Here is a 17,991-nt window from a genome sequence, read left to right as displayed (position 1 = left end):
TTTCCTACTGAAGCAAACAAAAAACATGCCTCAAAAGGAATGATGGTAATGGCAGTCCCAGGAAAGCAAGGATAAGAATTTCAACTGTTTATAGCTCAGAGAAAGTAAATACCAGTTTGTGTTTTAATTAAATTAAATCAAACTATTTTCTCGATTTATATTGCAACAATTGACCATAGTGGAATGAAATAATAGACCAAACTTTTGACTAAACAGCATTGCCTTTCTCGCTCTCTCTCTCTATATATATAGGTTTTCTTCTTGAAGTAAAAATCTTGATACACCATTCACTGTATTTAGTTCACAGAAGCTCCATTTTTGCCTCAATTTTTTCCCAATCCAAGTACTTATATACACTAACATCATACACAGAAATTCAAATTATTTAAAAGTAATGTGGTAGTTTTTAAAAGAGTTTGGTTATTAACTCCAGCCTTGGAGAACATTTTTAAGAAATACAAAGATTTAATGTCATGGACAGATGATCATGTTCTACAGTTAAACCTGCAATCCCCTTTTCAAAAACAAAAACAAAACAAAACAAAACAACACAACAACAAAAAAAAAAACACTCATTAACACAAATATTTTATTGATAAATAGAGCTTTTTTATAAAATATGCCCTTACTCTGTCAGATTTCATTTTATTAGTACACTCAAACCACAGCTATGATGAAAAAGCTATTACTTTTATAACTGTCCATTTGAAAAAAAAAAGCACACTGTAGAAACTTATAATTAAAAATTTGTTATTTTAGAATATGAAACATTTTTTTTAAATACTACTGCAATTAAAAACTAACTAGAGATTTATTCATGACCCCTACATTGACCTTAAAGAATACATATAAAATTTCCCTCCATTGGTTTGCTTAGCAGAGAAATGCAAATGGGGAGCCTGCGGTACCATTGTAGATAAGCCAACAGAAATTCTCCTGAGGTAGAGCCACTTGCATGGTGAGTCGTAAGGAGGACAAGACATCGAAACAAGTCTTCAGGGATTCTTGGTTCTGGAGATTTCTGTCATTGCTACAAACCATCTGGTATATACAAACATTCCTCTCTTGCAAAGCATGGAACTGAAATATATGGAAACATATGTAAAATAATTATATACATATATACACACTCATTTAAAATAGATGGACCTACCATTTTTTCCTTCAGTAAAGTACAACAAATCATTGAACGTGAAAAGAGCAACCATACCAGAAAAAAAAAAAAAAAAAACAGCATAACATTTAAATGAGAATTAAAATATGGAGAAAGTGAACAGCTCTACCATTGGCCTTGTTGATTTACCAGTTGTTTTACCATTAGCCTGGGTCATTTTCCACTGTCCCACGGAATGAACATTCACCTAGTGCAGTAGTTGTGTTGAAACAGTTGTAGAGAGAAAGGTTAAGACATTAAACTGGTATTTAAAAGATCTGCATGTAATTCTTGGCCCCTCTGTAAACTAAGGCAACTTTTAATTTTACTTCATCTGTATCACCCACTCTATATTTCCTGCTCCCACTGATCACCTTTCTCTGCTATTGGATTGCAGACATATAGTCCCTTCTCTTCCTGGCAATACCTAACCTAATGTGATCTCAGTCTTGTCTGGAGTACATCACTGGAAAAGCAAACCTAAGCAAAAGAGAGGAAATGAGGTAAGTGCAAAAAGGCCATTCAGAATTTATCAATCTCTCAGATTTCTAGAAGATGCATTATTGCTACCAGTTCCAGTTTTAAAGATCACTGTCAAACCAGATTTCATATCTGAAAATTTACAAATATCTCACTGTCCAACAGCCAAGTTATAGAACAAGCTTTTCAGTATATACTGATGAAAAGATCTGGCACAATCATCAGTTCAGGGTCTAGACAAACATATAGAAAACAGGAGAAACCATCTCCGGAATTTTGAATTTAATTACAAAGTGTTTTTTTAAAATCAAAATAATATTGATTAACATAGCTTCAGTCATATTCTCTCTAAGAAGCTAAAATATATTTGAAAAACAAAAGAAATAATATAAAAAGTAGCTCTTCTATCATGACATCTGCTTCCAACTTTCAAGCAAGCTCACTGTCTCTATTTCTTCACACCTATGTACAATCTAACTCTGACTAAAAGAATATGAATTTAATTATCTCAATACATAGGAAATGCCTTTGGTTTCCTTTTGTTCTTCTTGATAAAAGAGTAACTTATAATCACAAAATGGTTTGGATTGGAAAGGACCTTAAGGATCACCTGGTTCCAAATCCTCTGCCATGGGCAGAGACACCTCCCACCAGACCAGGTTGCCCAAAGCCTGGCCTTGAACACCTCCAGGGATGGGGCATCCACAGCTCCTCTGGGCAGCCTGTGCCATTACTTGCATTACTTTATTTTGAAATATCTACCACATACCAAAAACAGAGCTACTCAGCAAAGCACTGCTTAAGATAAAATCTAGTGTTTTTAGCATTCCCCTAATACCTACTGAAACGCTTTCCTTCTTAGATAGCAAATGATAAACTGCAAACACCTATCCCTATAATCAATTAACACAAAAGGATGCAAACACACTTTTAAGGTCACTTAACTCCCACAGAGCTTAGATCACTTAAAACTCTTCACCACTCTGTCATTTTTTTACATATTGATAATAATATCAAATAAATAAAATAAAATAAATACATAAAATAAAATAAAATAAAATAAAATAAAATAAAATAAAATAAAATAAAATAAAATCAATAACTTAATGCTGGGAATACAATGTTCTTAATTGGTATGTCATGAGCTTTTTTTTGCATGTAGTATTTTTGCACATTTATGATAAACACTACAGTGCAATGTTTTAATTCTCTTGCACACTGTCCAGTTCTTAAATCAGACCATATAGAAATTTCAACTGCAGGAAAGTTATCAACTTTGGTCCATACCCTGATGCTGACAAAGGTTAATAGCAACTATTTCAGAGCAAAAACTGCTGTAGACAGTTATGGAATAACCAATTTCAGAAAACTACCTTTCTAACATTGACAGGGGTTGGCAAAGTCCACAAAAGCATAAGCACTTAAATCCTCTTAGAAATCTACACCCCTCTGGATGTTCATACCATATATATGACTGTTAAATCTCCATGTAATCTGTTTAGACAAGCTATCAAAGTTTAGTTAATATTAATATTTAATTAATATAGCAATGTTAATCACATTTGTGGATGGTAAAGAAGACTATTTATTTTGAAACTGCAAATGTATTCAACGGAAAAAAATAAAATAAAATAACCCTACCGTAAATGCCGCATTTTTGTCTCTGAAACCATTTGGAAAAAAGGTGGATTTAAATTTATGCACGTCATCTGTGATATCATCAGGGTTTACAGAACTGAACTGCTGAAGGTATCTTCCATAGCACTGTCGAAGTGCCAGCTTATATTCCTGAAGAACAAAGAATAAGTTACTTTTACAGTTTGTATATTACATTTCTATTTCTATAACATGTGTTATACGTTATCATATTCATGTAAAAAGTATCAATGTGAGAGAGCAGCTGGAAGTAAAACACTGAAGTTTCATATAAACATTGAGCAATATTATTTCAAATGTCAAATCTCTCAGCAAATGAAGGTTAAAGTACTTAAAAGAAGAACTTCTGATTAAAGTAAACAAACTCCTAAATCACAAGTATGACATATCAGAGAACAAGTGTAAAGTCTGATCTTGGGGTAACGTAATAAAATCAAAGGGCTCCTGGAATATCCTGAAGGGTTTCAGCAGTAATGATAATGGTACTACACTTCTGAGAAAGGTATTTTGTTAAGCAGAATTTTATAAACAATATACAGACATCATCGCTTCCCCATTTCCCTGATGTCAATGCAGAAAGGAAGAGTGTCTTAACTCAAACACTTTGAGTAAGATCAAGAAAAAAAGAATGAAATCAGCAACAACTGGAATTACTTAAGGCCAAGTCAGTGTTACTAGACTAGAAATCGCCACTGGGTCTTTAAATCTGATAGCAAACAGGATGCTGAGCTTTATGTGTCATTTAGCACGCACCTCCCCAGCAGCACTTTGGTCCATTCTAACATCAGACTGAGACTATGGCTCAGCTCTGATTCAGCTGCCCAAGTGCCACTTACTTACTGAATCACCTCCACCACTTCCTGCAGCAAAGATTATTTAGAGCTTTCTCTACCAACTTCACTAACACTAGACCACACACACTCCAGCCATGATAAATTCTGGGGGAAAAAAAAAAAATGATAATAATTAATTTCTACTTGTAAAAAATGATCCTTTGATGTTTAATCACAGAAAATGCAAACACATTTCCTTGGACCCACTCTTTTCAGTTTAAATTCCTACCACCACAGTAACACTTACCCCAAACTTTTAATAATCTGAGGAATCTTACTGACATGACCCTACTATCTCTTTTGCTGTGTGAAAGGAGCTGCCATAGCCAGAAACTTTTACTTTCTGCGGACAGGTATGGCCAGTTGGTCACCTGTGTAAGCTAATGCATAGAGTCAGCCTGTGGTAACTCTTAGAATCCTAAACCATGGTTCAGAATGTCCCTAAGCTGGGTACTAATATAAAAACAAAAGGTGATTCCTCTCCCAAACAGCTTACAGTATATAAGAGATAAGAGACAGATAGAGACAGAAAGGAAAATGAAATGAGTCAGTACTGATTAGTATGATGACTAACGGGCTAGCCAATTTCAAGATCTATGACATAATGAACTTAGGCGTGTCCTAAAAGATACAGAGCAGATGTATAATGGAAAGAAATTTAAAGTGAGATAGCATGAAAATAAATAGCAGGAGGATGGAAAGTTAAGCTGGTGCTTAATCACTGGTAATGCATTTTAAAAGACTCTGCAGCATTAAGTATTACGTAACATAAAGGGGGATTGCAATTTAAAATAATCACCAGCAGTTTCCAACTAAGATTCAAAAGGGACCAAAAGAATGTTGCATTTATGCAAGAGGCTCCACCCTGCCTATCACAGAACTTGCTGTTACACCACATTCATCTTTCCTGTAATGAATTTAAATTTGTAACTAACATCCATCACGTTTTTTCCTCTTTTCTCCAGAGAAAAAATATGAATACAATGAAAACTACATCTGTAAAGTCAAAGAAATGCACTTAAAAATGGGAGTTCCAAGGACAGCTCACTTCAAAATTTTAGGCTAGCCAGCAAGAAAACTTTTTCTACAGCATCGATAACTTTACTGTAGAAAACCATATTACAACAGAGGTTGGCAGCTGTGAGTTCTCAGACTTCTATATTATTTTTAGGCAATATTGGGCCAGGTCTGGAAGCTCCTTGAATATAAGGGCCAAATTACCACACTTGAGTCATGCCATGGGAAGCCAATGTATAGAGGGCAGGGTTTGATTTATTTGAAATAACTTCCTACTGAGTAAACTGTGAGAGCAGCACTTCCGAGCACTAAAAACTTCGTGTAATATTCAGAGCAATTCCTAGGCCCAGCAGCTGTGGAAACTTAAGGGAAATATGAATACGAACAAAACCTGAATGGAATTGCCTAGGCAGTGAAGGAGCTATTAACAAATGCAGTTAGTTCTTCAAGACCTTTCTTAAGAATTTCTGTGAATATTCCCAAACCTATACCATGAACCTGTACCTTCAGTTACAATAGGCACCACAGTTACAAACTCTTCTATATGCCTTCAACCTACCAGTGAGTGTTGCGTGTTGCTGAAGTTCAGCTTCAGCTTGCTGTTCTTTATGCAGGAGGCAGGCCACTTCTGTGGAATTCTTTAGGGCAGATGCAGTGAAGGATATAGAAGACTTTGCAACATTTGCATGACCCTCATACTTGTCTCCAGGTCTGTGGAAAAGCTCAACTACTAGCTACTTATAAATGCTTTCCACAAATAGCATAAACAGCATTTATTATTGCTAGGTTCCATAAGCAAAGGGTATAATAGTGTAACAGTTTCACTGGATGTATTCCTCCAAAAGACAGGTCTTCAAACTATCTTGATACACTTCCAATTATGCCTGCTACTTTTCTAGGTGAAAAGGAGGAATCTAACAGTGTCATATGCTGCAGAGAATAACAATAATAATTTTTTTTTAAGTGACAATAGGCATTTAACTGCTTTCCTAATGGAAAAGTCAATAGAGTGTTCTTAAAAACTGTTTTCAGTTTAAACACAATGTCAGTTATATGTTTTTCTTTTGCTGGTGGGGACAGAACAAGAATATGAAATTTCTTCAACAGAATATAAATCCAAATATATTTTTTCCTCGATATTGTCATAATAGTTCCAAATGACATATAAAAGAGTTTAAAAGAACTATTTAGGAACCTCAAAAATGGTCTTATTTATGCAATGAGGTCAAGTTTTTAGCAAGACATAATCTCAGATGCTTATCTCTGTAAAATGAAACAATACAAAGACTTGAATATATCAAGATGACATATAATAATAGTAAGCTTAACACCAAAAATAAAGCAGATGAAATCATGCTTTCACTTTAGTAAAATTTAATACCCCATTCTAAATAATAATAATAATAATAGCAACAACAACCATTTGGTTTAATGTAGTTTTTTATTCCCATTATATTCGAAAATGAAGAAGTTACAGACACTTTCCAAAGCTCTTCTTGGAACAGTGTTACAAATAAATTATATACTTTCACTAACTTTTCAGCTATAAATACATTTTTTCTTTTACAATCAAATTTTAAAAAGAATAATACTATCAAAATCCTGTATCTAAAGTAGGTGGAAAGCACACAATTAAAATATTTATTTGATTGTCTCTTAACAGACACACTAGATAGCTGGAGTTATAACCTAGAAATGTATTATTGATCAAATAAGAGTCTTCCAGTATGTTCCTAGGAAAAAGTAGGATGATGATGGATCATTACAAACACAAAATCACACTAAACAGATGGCATGTATTTAGGAGCTGCACCTTTCTCTAAATTACATGTGTGCTAATTCTCATCAAACTTTAAGCATATTCTCTCAAGCAGCTTTTCAAGAACTGAAACGTTATAACAAATCAACCCATGATTGTGTAGTCCCTTAGCATTTCTGCTCCACAACTGTATCACTCAGAACCACACACCATTCCTCAGACCCAAAAGAATGACTTGCAGATAACTTTCAACTGTACTTTGAGCTGCTTCTCAGCCTTGCTTTGTAACTGCCCTTGGAAGACCCAGACTTTATGGCATGATCTTCGACACAAGTATCACTGAGGTAATGAGCAGCATGCCTTTGAAGGTGTTTTTTTTCTCAGCAGACACAAAGGACAAACATTATGTAAGAACATAACATAATAATAGCCCTACTGAGTCAATAGCTACCCCAGCTCCAACTGCAGCCAGTAACAGATGACTAGATAAGAGTTACCATGTCATAAAACACTCCCTGAATATTCTCAACGTCTTCAACAATCTACAGCTCACACTGTAAACTTGTCATGTTTCCTTGGTACCCAAAGAAAGAAGGTACCCAAGGAAAGAAGGTGCCCAAACTTTCAGCATTCATACCATCCTGTGGCAAGAAATTCCACAGCTTTAGTACACATTCTGTGAAGATCCAGTCTGCTCTTGTCCAAGCTTGCCACCTACCAGCTTCATCTGATGGTGTTATATTAGAAGTGGAAGTGTACACGATCAGTCCCTGTTCAGCCTCTTCTTTCACTCATGATTTCACAGACCTGCATTACACTCTGCTCAGTGATCTCTGTTCCTAACTGTATAGTCATAGCCTACTTTTGGTTTTTGTGTGGAAGCTGTTTCATGCTTTGTCATCCTCATTACTCTCTCCAGATTCTTGCCTTGTTGCAATTTATCCTTTCTAAGGAGACCAGAAGTGCACACAGAATTCAAGATGCAAGAGCACCATCCATACATGCAGCTGTTATAATCGATGTCTCTTTTCTGTTCTCTGTTCCCCTCCTAACAATTCTTTACTTTCACTTTTAGTTTACTGAGCACTGAGTTGACATCTCTGTGGAGCAAACCACCACTATAAATACTGAATAAAGATTTTGCAGTATTCAACTTTAAAGAGGCAACAGTTGCATAGAAAATGTAGATATAGCAAATATATCCCAAAAATGGCAATTTTACAATAATAAATGAAAGATACAAACCACCAACTCTCAATGGGATTATTTTGTAAAAGTTTTTGCTACTTTCTAAACAGCTTCCTATAAAATATCATTAAAAATTAAAGTAGCATAGAAGCATAATGAAATTAAAAAAGACTGTGATTGAGACTTTTCTGTTTTGATATGACTTACTTTGATCTGAACAAGGGAATCACCAACTTTCAGAAGTTTGTCATTGTAATACCAGTCTGGCAGTCGAGGCTTATATTTGTTCCAAATATTAAACAAAGTATTTGCACTAAAAATACAGGAGAAAAACATTCCAGATTAGACTGGCAGTAGACTCATCATAACAAGTAAACAAATCAAGAAAACTTCAAATTGTGAAAACACCTTTCTTCCAAATGTATTTGAACCTCTACATACTTCAAAACAAGTGATCATTAAAACTGGATTTAACAAGCAGCCAAGGACATTTCTGGGTTTCATTTCTGTCAACAGTTTTTATCACACAGATTTTTTAAAAAGGATGAATTGTTTTGTATGTAAATACTTAATAAAATGTCTTAATACAAGTCCCTTTGCATTGTTCAAACACGGTCATAACTGTCAAATCTGTCCCACTTTTCAGATTGTATCTGAGAAGCTCTGTAGAAGCTATTTGGTATTTTAAGGAAACTCAATGGATTACAACTCAGACCAATTATTGGACCAGAAACTACAAGAACTAAGAGTAGGGGAAAAAAAAAAAAAGATCCCCAAATAATAATGGTTGTCTGGTAGCAGCAAACTTAGGACCTAGTAGCCATGAAATAAACTGTAGAACTGTACCAGGAATCACAAAAAGAAGGAAGTCATTAGAAAGCCTCTAGCATGAAATGTTTGGGAACTTTAAATTGTAAAGGGTGGAACTCAGAGAGAGCAAGCAAACGACATGTTTCTAAAAAGGAAAAAAGGAAAAAAAAAAAAAGATTTTATGGCAATAGCTGCCACCTTAGACTTCTTTAAGAAATCTATATTCAAGCTGGAAAACATTAATTGATCAGGCAGACTGCTAATAAGCACAGGGATTTTTCTGAAAAGAATCCTATTACAGAACTAACAGTATTGACAGTCTTAACAGCACCAGGCATCTCTTACATTTATTCTCTTAACAAATCACTTCTACTAAAACCTCAGCAAAGAGTGCCTTGTGAAACCACAGCATCTACATTATTCATAGGTAGCAATTTATAAGGAAGGGAAATAACTAAAGAGAAGGGAATTCATGTTGGAAGATAACCTTCTAGCTGGCTTCTCATGTCTAAACTGTGTGGTTTCTGGTGTGAGATATCAGGATCTTTTCACTCTCCTGAGATAGTGAAAAGATGGTAGATCTCCTAAGATGGTAGACTAGAATGCAAGACACTTTCTTCAGCTGTTTTCTGACATTAAGGAATTTTGAATCCTTTTTTACAGTCTCCCAGACAGTTCTTCATTGTAGATTATAAGACTTCCAGTAAAAAAAGCACAATAAGAATCATCAATTTTCCCACACAGAAAGCTACAAGCCACCTTCACATTTCAAGGTGAAACAGATGGCTGTATGAGCAACTTGTCAAAATGATCTCTACACCAAAGAATGACAACACTCATAGTCTTTTTTTTTTTTTTTTCCCCTAAAAGTATCACCTCGGCACAATTTTCGGTTCTTGGAAGTAAACAGCAAAGAAAGAAATGGGACATTCTAGAGGTGTATCTTAAAAGAAAAATGCAGTAACAGCACAAACCAGGCCAAAAACAACGACCTGAATACAATCTTCTCCCACATTACATCTTTGAAGAAAACCATAGCTCAGTCTAATAAAGAGCACCTTCTAGGTGGAGAATGCGTTCCTCCTGGTCCATCTGTAAGCAATTAATTGCTGGGTGGCTACTGACCTCTTACACCAACAGAAGACTACCAGTCTGGCCAGCAGGGGTAAATCTGCAAAGAGGCTCCAAAGGAAGGAATCAGTTGGGCATCCAAGTGGAGTCCCTTTGGACTATCATGGCAAGAAACTTAGGAAAAGACTTCCAAAGTCCTAAAGGTTTGATATATACTACTTGAGGAAGAAGAAAAAAGCTAATTATCAGGCTGTAAAGTAACTGATAGTAAGAACGACTGTGGGAAGAGGTCTGGGAGGTAAGACTAGCAAATTTCTTCAGGATGATCAGCCGGAAAACCCCCAGCAAAGGCCATCCTCACTTTTTGTTTTTAATACTCTATTAAGAAGTGAGATCCTTAGCTGCAGCAATAAACTAGTGACAAATCTGACTAGACTGCCAACTTCAATGGGGACATTCAGGTGAAATATATCTGCTACAATGCCATGACTAAGTACAAATGAGTGCATGATACAGGAATGTTCCTTTGACACAGACAAAGAAGAGTGAGACACTTCCCAAACAGCTAATATGCCTTTCCTTTATATACATGTAGGCTGTAGGACACCAGAATAACAAGTTAAGCAAGTGAATTCTCAGAAAAATACTGGGCTTCTGGACCTCAGAGGTGAAGCTTCTTCATTTCTAACCATTCTATGGATAAAAAAAAAATATTTTCCTGAAAGGTCAATCCTTAATATTTTGCATAGGGTAAGGACCATGCAGCTGTATTTCTGTGTCACAAGTCTTTGCTACAATTAGTACAGGATTTTCTGATACTGATCAGAAGATGTCTTATTGAATGAGGGTGGCTAAACCGCACAACATGAAATAAAATCAATAGTTTGTGGTAATTCCTTGATGTTCCCATTGCCCAAAGAAATGGGTTAAAACAACTTATCATTTAGTTGAGGGAAAAACATTTTTGATTGCTACTTCTTCTGCTGGAAAAGATTCATAACTCCAGCACAGGGCATGTAATCGGTATTTTTTGTTACTTACATTAGAACATTATAAGTGCCTAAATTACGGCCTTACTATTGACTTATCGACATCAAAGGCTGACAGCATTGGAAGAATGAAGCCGACAGTCTTCTAAAGTGTACATATGTACCATGTGGAAGCTCATTTTCTTGCTTCTGTAATAACAAGAGCACTTTAATCATCAACCAAAATCATGCCAGAAAAAGTAGCTTGACAAATGACACGGCAAGAATTCTTTAGAGCATTTAGGAAACCATCTGCAATAGCCATTACCTTCAGAAATTCTTAAAAGCAACTAGACTAAGGCTAGTTCTGCAACCAGCAATTTTGAGTTATCAAACAATGAGAAAGCAAGGGAAAAACAGCATGGAAATTTCAAGCACAAACAAATACCCGTGACTGTGCTAGCTACCTCAGTGTGTGTGCTAATAAGCAGAATTCTAGTTTTCTACTTCCATAATGTCCCTACGCATACAAAAAATGTCAGACGATGCAGAGCCATGGGGAGCTTAGTGTTATGCAATGTTCTCCATGCCTTGGAGCTCTGGCATGGGTCACTCACTACTATCACCAACTGCTGGGATCAAGACCCAGGTAGTGTTAGCTCTCTTCTCCTTGTGAGCTGCAGAATTCTTTAGATGGGAAAATGTTCTCATGCCAAGCGAGCCAGCATGGACATGGGTAACATCTACAAAATACCAGTTCTAAAAAGATAGAGCCTCATCAGGTCAAAATATTCCAGAGGGGAAGGTAAAGAACTGCTTGGAGACACTGTTCACAGAAACTGATTACTTGACATGACATTTGCGAATGGATCGGTTTCAGCATGCCCAGCTCTCAACCAGAAGATACAATGAATGTGTTCATTATCAGCAGTTTTCTGCTGAATTGGTGTTGTGTGAAGCAGCTTAGTGGCATTCCTTCCTCTGAGGGGCCTACAGGGGATACTTTTGAAGTAAGAATACAGATCAGCTAAAGCAAAAAACAGTCTGAAGCTATAAATGAAGGGCTTAAAAATACCAAAGCACTGAAATCAGCTGCTGAAGCAATACCAAAAGCCAACACACCAAGATTTAAAATACTAGAGGCAAAGGCCTGGAGACCCATACCTGAGTGACAGATCTAGGCCTAGACCTAATGATGAACGTGCCACATAAACAATTTAGAAATCCAGAATACTTAGAAAAGGAGAGCTCTCCAGTGCAGACAAATGATAGACTGCAGAATCTGAGTACAACCTAAAGTATGTCCAGCTCCTTTAGAGAAAGGCTATTTGTAGACTGCATCTAGGAAAGTACCAAGTGAAATATGTAAGGACTGAAGCTGCACGTAAGTGATAAGCTAAGCACCCTGTAGCCTAACTGCTGTGCTCTTTTTGAATGAAACTACGGTAACGGGAAACTTTCACTTTCATGTTAAAGATCTGTGAATTTAGTCTAGAACACAGCTCAGATAACAACAGGAGAAAATCAACTATTTAGCTTAAAAGAAGCAGTTGAACATTTACGTTATAATGTACCTAAATACAGCAGGGAGAGCTACATGAGAAATGCACAGTCTGCATAAGACATATGCATGAACTGTGAATCATCCACCGATTTTAGTTGCTCTATATTAACTGCATCAGAAAATGTAGAGCTCTGCATACCCACAGATAGGCATGTATGTGAGCAAACAAATATGCACAATTATACTTGCCATATGTTCTGCCTGCATCGCCGTGTATAAAAATATACCTACGTAGACACGGCCATATGCACAAGGGGAGCCGTGTGTCGCTATCCTCGCGTGGCCCTGCTGTGAGCACATCTTTCGGGGCAGGCACAGCCCACCCGCGCCCACCCTCGCAGCCAGCAGCACAGCCTGGTGGGCTGCCAGCTGCTCCTTCAGGAGGGTTTTCCGGCTGAAGAGCTCAGGCAGCTCTGGTACCGCTGCAATGCCAGCAGCCACAACACCCTGCGCTTTCTTCCTATGGTATTCACTTGGAGGAGGTGCAGAAAAAGGAGGTGTTGGGGTTTGGGAGGGTCTCATGGAGTCATTAAGGTTGGGAAAGCCCTCCAAGACCATCTGCTCCAACCACCCCCCTACCACCAATGTCACCCACTAAACCATGTCCCTAAGCACCACGTCCAACCTCGCCCGAAACACAGGCAGGGGCGGTCCCTACCCGCGGCGCTGCAGGTCGTGGCGCTGCGGCTCGGCGTCCCCCGCGCCCCTCAGGCGCCTTAGGAAGCCCAGGACGTCCCGCAGCTCGGCCTCCAGGCTGTCCACCACCGGGTTGCCCGGCTCCACGGCCCCGTAGAAGGCAGCCGCCGGCGGCTCCGCCATCCTCCGGCCCGGCCGCGGCGCGGCGGCGTCGCCAAGCAACGGGCACGGGCTGCGGGCCTGCCCCGGGACATGGCGGCCGCGGCGGGGCCCCCCGGGAGGGAGCCCCCCGAGCCTGAGGCCGGGCTCTGGCAGCCCAAGGAGTCCCCCTGGGTGTCCCCCCACTTCCAGCAGAAACGAGCAGAGCCCCTCCTTCAAGGCTGTAGGAGGGCATGGCACCCAGGTGTTTTGAAGTTGTCTGTGGGCATCACGAAAAGGGGCTTGGGAGGGATGCTAAGCAAAATGGATCGGTTGGCACCTGCACAGCGCCTTGCCACCTGCATGTCAGCCATGAGTTACTGGCATCCTGGTAATTCGTGGCTGATGGTAAGGCAACGACCAGAAAGATGCTGAGCAGTAGGAACCACAGAATCACAGAATCCCAATCATCTGGGTTGGAAAAGACCTCCAAGAACACCCAGTCCAACCTCTGACCTAACACTAACAAGTCCTCCACTAAACCATATCACTAAGCTCTAAACCAGAAAACGCTGCATTTGCCAGGCCAGCGAAATGATGAGGGAACCATTTAGGTACTGTGGGGGATGTGCACAATCTTAAATTACTCCATGACTAATGCACCTGACTCATTCTGCAGGCTGATTTGGTATTGTTACCGGCTGGGAGTTGTGTGCATCCGTCATCCAACAGGTACCGTGTGAGTAGGGGAAGGTGTTGCCAGCAGGGATTAGAGGCCGTTCGTGTGTGTGAAGTAATTCATAAGGCAATGGCTGTGCATGAGGGAGAGGGTTCCTCGGATTTCTGTGGAATAAGTAGAAAACAAAGCCTGCCATGAAAAGACCGGACACAAAGGTGCTGATGCTGAGATTTAGAAATCACTGGGTACAGGGACAAAATTTACAAGAAAACTGAAATAGGAGAAGTTGGCTTGGAGAGCAATTACTGCTACATGTAAAGGTTTTGTCTGGGCTTTGCCACACTAACCAAAGAACTTCCTGTGATGGATTCCAGATGACTAGTGTGCACTGGCTTCTGGTGGGAGGCTGCCTGGGCCACTGGAAGCGCTGCTGGTTTTGTCCGTTTCGGGACCCTGAGCTGAGCTAGTTTGCCTCACTAGATGGTGCTACATCCCAAAGGGCTGATCTGCGAATTCACAGCTGATGCGAGATGTGCCCTTATAAAGCAGCAGTGCCTAGACGCTTTAAGGGGTACTACTGGAGAGGCACTAAATGAGACTCTTGAGTAAAACTTTGTGTATCTCTAACATTTGGCTAGCAGATGGTGGACTGAATGTAATATTATCAGTTAGAATTAGTGTTTGCAGCCATAGAAACAATTTGAGTCAAAGAAAACAATAAGACAAATGGAGTATAGTCATTTCCCAAAGGGGAAGATTAGAGAGCTAAGTAAAGATAAAGTTTTAACCACTGGGAAGTTAACCAGGGCGTAGCTGACCAGCCAGCTCGCAAAGAATGTTCAGTCTAAAATTCCTGCGTCAGAGCTCAGCAGGGTCTGACTACACTCCCTTCTAGATGGAGGTTTAGTGCAGGGAGAACACTTCAGACACTCAGTACCAGGGGCATAATCCCCTGCAGAGCCATAGCAAGGTACCACACTGCAGCAAACATCATAGCATGTATGTTATTTCAACTTTGGATGCTTGCAATATTGATTCCTATTTTATTGTGTTGGAGAAGACTCAGATTTACACTTGAGTGGGTCCAAAAGTCAAAAGGGCTTATAGTTAAATGAATAGAGCTTTTTAACTTCAGAAAGCTTATCTGTTATTCAGAAGCCTTCAGTGTACATAATCTGGTGTTTACAGAGAAAACCTTGGTGTATGCAAAACAGTAAGAAGGTAATGGCTATTGAAATTGAAACCATGATAGGAGAATTTCCTCAAATAAATGGAATATGCATATCAGTACCTGTATGACTTGGAGAGTTTATAGCAGTTTTTTGAACTATATATGTCCTTATGGCCTAAAAAGAAAAAGAAAAAAAATTTACTGGTTAATTGAAAGACCAATGATTTTGTTGTCACTGATAGGTGAACATTTAGATTGTAATCTGAATTAAGGTAAAACCAGAGAGAAACTAGACAAGACTATGGTCTTGTATGGAGTATTGGCACAGACAGGATCCCAACAAGAAGAATTTAGGTAAATACATTGCCTCAAGCAGAGAAGTCATAGCGACCTATGATTTAACATTACAAGGCCAGTTATGAGCAATCTGCCATAGAATGGCCCACAAAGAATTAACTTAGTAAAAGTCTGTATCAGAAATGTCTGCTTTCATGGCGGTAGGACCAAGAGTATGCTTGAGTCTGAAAGAGGAAAGACTGTTGCTAGCTCATCAGGCTCCCGGCTTACTTCTCTTGTGTCACTTCCACTTGTGTGAACTACAGTGAAGTTATCAAGAGCAAACAAAAGGGGGAAAGCACTGTGTGACCACAATAAAGTCAGACAGGAAGAGTGTCCAGTGGTTTCAGGGTGCAGGGGCTGAGGTAACGTCTGCGGAGCCCTATTTAGTACAATAATCAAAGTTTGTTCCCTATCAGTAATTCAGAGGTGCACGTTCAGATCCATTCCTAGGATGCTTGTAGTGAACGTGCCCCTTGAATTAGGGTGACTAGCAATTCTTCTGTTTGATATGAAGAGACAGAGACAATGATGAACACTGTATTAACCAGACTTCAGCAGGGTAACTTGACAGTCTCCAGAGATCAAACATCTAAATTTATGTATCTTTCTTGATGCTTCTAGGTGGAAAAAAAAAAAAAAAAAAAAGTCTGAGCTGAGGTGATTCTGGGCCATTGCTTTAGCATCTTCAGGCTGATAGGGTAACGAAGGCATGGGACTTTAAAATAACTCTGAACATATATTTTGAAGTGTATCAGTGCTGTGTGTGTCACTGAGTAGTATACAAAATTTGTTAAACAGTGATATGGTGTCTGTACTCTAGAACATACATTAGCAAAGTGGCTGAAGCTTGTGAATCTTGACAAACAAACAATTGATGGTCTTTTCAGACACTCTGAGAGCAGATCTGAGACAGTTTTAATGCAAGTGAACACTCAGAGAAGGAAAACACTCAGTTTTTACTTGAAAAGCAGCGCTGGCCTCCTTTCTGAGCTGGCACATCAATGTAAGAGGAATGATCAGCAGAAGGAAGGATGGCAGCTACTGAGAACTGTGCAATTGCCAGGATCTTGTAAGGCTGCATTCGTGTTTGTGGTGAGAGTTCTCACTATGTTTCAGTTGTATCATATGAAAGGTTTTAGTGCTGAATTCTGAAGATAAAGTTTATCAAGGTTATGATACAGAAGTGTGTTGTTGTTTTTTTTTAATTTCTTTTTAGTGTGAGTGTGAATGCTAACAAAACCTTCTTTTAATTTTTTTTTTTTTTTTTTTTTTTTTTTTTTGTATCTTTAGGGAAATATTCTTAGGCATGCAGATGAGTTTCAGTTGATTTCCAGGAAATGTGTTATATGGGAGAAGTGATCTTGTTCCACTTTTTTTTTTTTTTTTCTAAAGAAAATGTAGGAATGCATAATATTTGTGTGAACAATCTATGAGATTTAACTCAGCCCACTCAGGCTGTATTGCTATGCACTGAGTGGGTTAACCGGTCTTTGGGGAGGCAGATGCAGCAGGGTTGTCGTACAGCTGCCTGAGTTTTTAAGAGGTTTAAGTTGAAACACAGCAGATTCTCAGATCTGCTTTACGGATTTAAGTACCTAAGACAGCAGTTGGACACAAAAATGTCTGTTAGGGACTTTCCGAAATATGCAGCTATTGCTTTGATGAGATAGTTTGTCTAAAATTTCCAATGTTTTCTATATTTAATTATGATTTGTTTTATTCCAGTTTACAAATACATTCTACTGAGGTAGATATCAATTGTTAGAGCTTATTTTGGAAAGATTTTGAGGGGTCTGCAAATATTTGTTTTGGGGATGAATTAATTTTGGCTCCCTGGACAGACCATGGAGACAAACTTCTCTCACTCAAAGGTCGTCTCAAGTCTCGGGAAGCTGTAGGAGTTTCTCTAATAAAGAAACTAAACTTAGTGGTGGTCTGAAGTGATAGTAAAGAAGCCTTGTACAAAAGCCCTGTATATCCTTTGCCAGCATGAAAAGTTAAACGTATGAGCAAGATCTTCAGTGATGTGCATGAAAGCTGCATCTTAAAAACACACTAAAATGCAAAACACTTAGCTGTATGCAAAAAAACCTAGAGAGAGGCCCACAGGAAAGATGACATCTATTTTAGTGAGCAGAGAGATAGGCAAGGTGTCTATACTTTTCTATGGCTTATGAGTAAAGAAAGAGAAAAGATAGAAGAGGGAAATGGATTCTTTTTTTAACTGCATTCAGCTTAAGCTGATTGCTAGGCATCTAATAGTTAAGATTTGAATTTGGGAAAAAGGCAGTGACATGTTTTGTTTAAACCATCATGCCTTTTCTTCACTTCATGAAGATTTTCAAGACAAACTTTAAATGAGAGGAAGTATAGTTTTCTCCAATAAACAAATCAGTCCTGAAACCTTTCCCAAATGTCTTGTGAAGCCAAATGTGACAGTGCATTTTTGTTCATGTTCTCCCGATGCATGTTTGTTGTTATAATTCTGAGCTGCTACACATGCTGTATACAGAAATCATCTCAGGAAAA

The 17,991-nt window shown here is 38.5% G+C and overlaps 1 protein-coding gene across 1 annotated transcript in view; it reads right to left on the bottom strand.

The window, feature by feature from the left end:
• Nucleotides 1–13,322, bottom strand: part of CFAP54 (cilia and flagella associated protein 54) — a 109,276-nt gene extending 95,954 nt beyond the window's left edge. The window contains exons 1-4 of the mRNA XM_084506419.1: nucleotides 13,158–13,322; nucleotides 8,294–8,399; nucleotides 3,275–3,421; nucleotides 909–1,080 (exon numbers count right to left, since the gene is read on the bottom strand). Coding sequence (XP_084362545.1) covers nucleotides 909–1,080; nucleotides 3,275–3,421; nucleotides 8,294–8,399; nucleotides 13,158–13,318 — 586 coding nt within the window. The 5' untranslated portion in view covers nucleotides 13,319–13,322. The remainder of the gene's footprint in view (nucleotides 1–908; nucleotides 1,081–3,274; nucleotides 3,422–8,293; nucleotides 8,400–13,157) is intronic.
• Between the last annotated feature and the right edge of the window lie 4,669 nt (nucleotides 13,323–17,991).

The sequence above is a fragment of the Aythya ferina genome, assembly GCF_964211825.1.
Source record: "Aythya ferina genome assembly, chromosome: 1".
NCBI classification, from domain to species: Eukaryota; Metazoa; Chordata; class Aves; order Anseriformes; family Anatidae; genus Aythya; species Aythya ferina.
The sequence above is the reverse complement of the archived record's forward strand: the minus strand, read 5'-3'. Positions and strand labels throughout refer to the sequence as shown.